The sequence below is a fragment of the Bufo gargarizans genome, chromosome 3 (genome assembly GCF_014858855.1).
Source record: "Bufo gargarizans isolate SCDJY-AF-19 chromosome 3, ASM1485885v1, whole genome shotgun sequence".
NCBI classification, from domain to species: domain Eukaryota; kingdom Metazoa; phylum Chordata; class Amphibia; order Anura; family Bufonidae; genus Bufo; species Bufo gargarizans.
In genome coordinates this window covers 242,347,527-242,352,096 of record NC_058082.1, presented here as the reverse complement: position 1 = coordinate 242,352,096, position 4,570 = coordinate 242,347,527, and the positions used below count along the sequence as shown (strand labels likewise).

Genomic DNA, 4,570 nt, shown 5'->3' with positions numbered 1-4,570 from the left:
AAGTAGTACATCGGCCTGTGTGCGTAACTTGCTGAGCAGATACTGGCAGCATTGCCAGCAGCACCTGAGAGACACAGAGTGTCCAGGGGACATAACAGTGGCGACGAGGATTGTGGATTTTAGCACACATGGCCTTCATAGGGTTTATTCAACCATTTGATCCTGCAGCTGAGTCATGGATCTCCTGGGTGGAGAGGCTGGAACAATATATGGAAGCGAATAATGTGACTGTTGAAAAGAGAAGTGCAGTTTTTCTCACTGCATTGGGTCAAGCTGCATATGGAACCCTCAGAGACCTTGTTTCTCCAGACAAGCCAGCCTCTAAGTCCCTGCCTGAGTTAATTCAGACGCTACATACACACTACAACCCGAAGCCGTTGGAAATCGCGGAGCGGTTTAAATTCTACGGTAGAAGGCAGCAGGCCGGGGAGGATATAAAGACATATATCATTGCTTTACGTAAACTGGCTGCCACTTGTCAGTTTGGAGACTACCTACAGACGGCTCTCCGTGACATGTTCGTCATGGGACTCTGCGACCCAGCCATACAGAAACGTTTACTCACAAAACCCGACTTGACTCTGACGAAAGCCACTGACCTTGCTACGGTCATGGAGTTGGCAACACGGGACGCCACCCTACTGAAGGCACCACCTACAACTCCTGCAAGCCAGGGTGAGGAAATATTCCACACTGCTATCACTCAATGCTCGAGACGCCCGTCCCCTGCCACTCAGCTTAAACCTCGCCACCCTAATTCTTCTGTCTCTGGGACCCCGACTTGCTACCGTTGTGGTAACACTACTCACAGTGCGCCTGCTTGCAAGTTCAAGGATGTCGTTTGTTTTCGCTGTGGGAAGACTGGTCATATTGGGCGCGTTTGCCGCAGCTCTCGCTCCCCGAACACTACCACTAAAGATAGACGTAAACAGACATTCCGTGTGGATATGGACAATAACGGTTTTAGCTCTGATGAGGAGACATGTGTCCAGCATGTTGGACTGTTTCGAGTAGCTGGGAGTACTCCGGCGATTAAAGTGGATGTCACACTCAATGGCTTCCTGTCTCCATGGATGTTGATACAGGGGCAGCTGTGTCTGTCATTTCATGGACTGATTTAAAGGCATCGGGTCTGTCCCTGCCGCTAAAACCTACAAAGCTCACGCTACAAACCTACAGCAAGGAACTACTACAGCCCTTGGGTTATGTAAAGCCCCTTGTTACATTAGGCGACCACAGTCAAAGTCTACGCCTTTATGTTGTAAGGAATGGAGGTCCTCCGCTGTATGGAAGGGACTGGATCAAAGCCCTGGGCATGCCTCCTTTTACCATTGGCCAATGTACATTGCTTTCTAAAGTAGACCATTGGGTGGAATCCCTGAAGTCACGTTTTAAAGAGGCCCCTACCCCCCGGAATGTCACCCAGCTCAGGTCCTACCTTGGCCTCCTAAATTACTACCACCGTTTCTTGCCGAACCTAGCGCACCAGCTCTACCCATTACATCGCTTACTGGATGCAAGAGCTAAATGGATATGGACAGACAAATGTGAAGAAGCTTTTCGGCTTTCTAAAGAACTCATTCTGTCTTCTCGAGTTCTGGTCCACTATGATTTAAAGAAACCCGTCATCCTGGCTTGTGATGCCTCGCCTTATGGACTGGGTGCAGTGCTTTCCCATGTCATGCCGGATGGCACGGAGCGCCCCATTTCTTTTGCCTCCAGGTCTTTAACCTCAGCAGAACAAAACTACTCCCAGATTAACAAGGAAGCTTTGGCCATTGTATGGGCCACAAAAAAAATTCACGCGTACGTCTATGGTCGGGAGTTCACACTTATCACTGACCACAAACCTCTGTTGTCAATACTGAACCCTCAGAAACGAATTTCTACAACAACCGCATCTCGCTTACAAAGGTACGCTTTATTTTTAGGAGCTTATGCTTATTCGATCAGATACCGCTCCCATGATACCCATGGCAATGCAGATGCATTTTCCAGATTGCCACTAAGAGATGACCACCCACTAAGAGAGGAACCCTGCAACCTTGGCCATGGCCAACAGAACCGTGGTCCAGACTCCATCTTGATTTTGCTGGCCCCATCCAGGGTAAAATGTATTTGATCGTGGTAGATGCACATCCAAAATGGCCGGAGGTTTTTCAGATGCCTTCTATTACCTCAGCTGCTACCATTCTAGTCTTAAGGAAGCTCTTTGCTCAATTTGGCTTGCCTACAGCCAGAGTCTCCGACAATGGAACTCAATTTACATCGCATGAGTTTCAATCCTTCCTTAGTGGTTTGGGTGTCCAACACTACAAAACAGCTCCTTATCATCCAGCTTCAAATGGGCTGGCAGAACGATTTGTGCAGTCATTTAAGAAGCACTTACTGTCCACTCTGGACCAGGTTGGACTGTCAGAAGAGAAGCTGCTGGAATTCTTGATCATGTACCGTAACACGAAACACGCTACTACTGGGCTGTCACCGGCTTTTCTTATGTTTGGCAGGCATCTCCGCACCAAACTTGATTTAGTTCGTCCGCAGGAGCAGTCACCAACACCTCCTCCGCCGGGCCGTCTGGGATTCCGTGCCGGTGATCTTGTATGGTCTCAGAATTACAGAGCTTTGCCTCCTTGGCTTCCTGGCGTTATTGATGGAACTCTTGGCAGAAGAATGTACCTTGTCCGCCTGGAGGAAGGCATTTGTGTTCGGCGACACCTTTCACAATTGAGGAAACGCATTTGCCGGCCACTAGTGACAAAACCGACCCTTCTTTCTGACCACCCACCAGAGTCTACTCTGAACTCTGCTGGTGACATATGGCATGGTGTCTGGCATGATCCCACCAGTTTACACCCAAACCCTGAACCGGTTGGTGACCATATTCCTGAGGAGCCCGGACATGTGCCTGAAGTTACAGAGACTGATTTGTCTGTGGGACGCCCACTGACATCTCCAGTACCTTTGACTGACTTTATTCCTCCCGGTGCTGTACCTCTGCGTAGGTCTACCCGTCAAAGACGTCAAACGCCTCGCTGGCAAAGTGCTGAAATCTTACGGGACACATTGGAGGTCAGGGAACAGAGACAAAGGGCTCATGAAGTGCTGCGGAAATCACAGAACTGAATTGGAGATACTACTTGCTGAACTGATCTCGCTTGCCTTGTTATGTTATGTGTTCAACATTTTGTTCTCTTGTTATGTTTTTTTTTTTTTGGGGAGGAAAGGAGGTGTGATGTTGTGATAGATCACTGTGACCTTTACCCTTTTTCTCCTGATGCATGATGGGGGAGGAGGAGCTGTACCAGGAAGTCAGACAGTGTGTGTGAGGGGAACTGGAAGCAGACACATGAGGCTGAGAAGGGATTACATCTGATAAGGACAGAAGCTGTTGGAATAAGACTCCTCCATGTAAGAATGCCATAATGTTCTGAGTAATAAACCTTGCTCTGGTTAAGTAGTACATCGGCCTGTGTGCGTAACTTGCTGAGCAGATACTGGCAGCATTGCCAGCAGCACCTGAGAGACACAGAGTGTCCAGGGGACATAACAGGAATAAAATATTATAAATTCTTCTTTAATTCATGCGCACCACCTCCTTTCATTCAATGCTTAAACTTTAACAAGTTGTCCCACATTTGCGCTTAAATACTTTGTCCCACATTTCCACTCTATCATATTTAATTTGAAACAATTAACCTCCCTTGGATGTGGTCTCTCTTTCTCACGCTCCCTCTCCGGCGTGGAACCCTCATTCGCCGATAACCGTGATCAACATGGTAGGCTTGGAAAAGAATATCGAAAGTTGTTAGAGAAGATATCCAAATGGATGGTGGATGTCACAGGGACGTGTGAATAGGCAGAAGTTTTCTAGAGTCAACAAAGCGGCAGCAGGGCCTCTCCTGTCTAACGTTTCCTAATCCAAAATACTGCAGTGAGATTTCCTGTAATTTTTAATTCATCATTCAAATAACAGGGCATCTTAAGAGTCCAGTATTGCTATTTATCGTAATTACCTCCCCGAGTCGGGAGTGGGTAATTGCCGCCGTCCCATCCTTAATACTTTGTCCCACATTTCCGCTCGATTACATTTAATTTCATACATTGACCTCCCTTGGATGTGGTCTCTCTTTCTCACGCTCCCTCTCTGGCGTGGAACCCTGATTCGCCGCTAACAGTGATCAATATGGTAGGCACAGAAAAGAACATTAAAAGTTGATAGAGCAGATATCCAATTGGATCGTGAACATCACAGGGACGTGCGACATGGTGGGGCAGTATGTTTGCACACGCCCACACAAACTGACTGATGGTTCTGCCCCCTGCAACTTCTGGGTCTCCAAATTGGGCACATGGCCTAAGCTTGCCCTTTACCCCTTGGAGGTGCTGGCCTGCCCTGCAGCCAGTGTATTGTCTGAACGTGTGTTTAGCACGACTGCAGGGGTTATCACAGGTTATATTTCCCAATGTTTAGGGGTGCACTCTAATTTAAAAAATAAAAATTAAAACCAAAAGGCAGTGTAGACTACCTCCTCCTCATCCACCGCCGCTTCCACCTACATCGCCACAT

General features: G+C 47.9%; 1 protein-coding gene across 1 annotated transcript; it reads left to right on the top strand.

The window, feature by feature from the left end:
- The first annotated feature begins 1,315 nt into the window (after nt 1-1,315).
- On the top strand, nt 1,316-3,126 carry LOC122931502 (uncharacterized protein K02A2.6-like). Its single transcript, XM_044285567.1, has 2 exons — nt 1,316-1,661; nt 2,063-3,126. The coding sequence occupies exons 1-2, from the start codon at nt 1,316-1,318 to the stop codon at nt 3,124-3,126; spliced, it is 1,410 nt and encodes a 469-aa protein (XP_044141502.1).
- Nucleotides 3,127-4,570: the final 1,444 nt, after the last annotated feature.

What these genes read in the sequence shown, in the direction of transcription:
- LOC122931502 (XM_044285567.1), top strand. Translation starts at nt 1,316, where the DNA reads ATGCCTCCTTTTACCATTGGCCAATGTACATTGCTTTCTAAAGTAGAC. An exon ending in TGCCTCGCCTTATGGACTGG is followed by an intron (nt 1,662 to 2,062) that starts GTGCAGTGCTTT and finishes CATGGCCAACAG; the next exon opens with AACCGTGGTCCAGACTCCAT.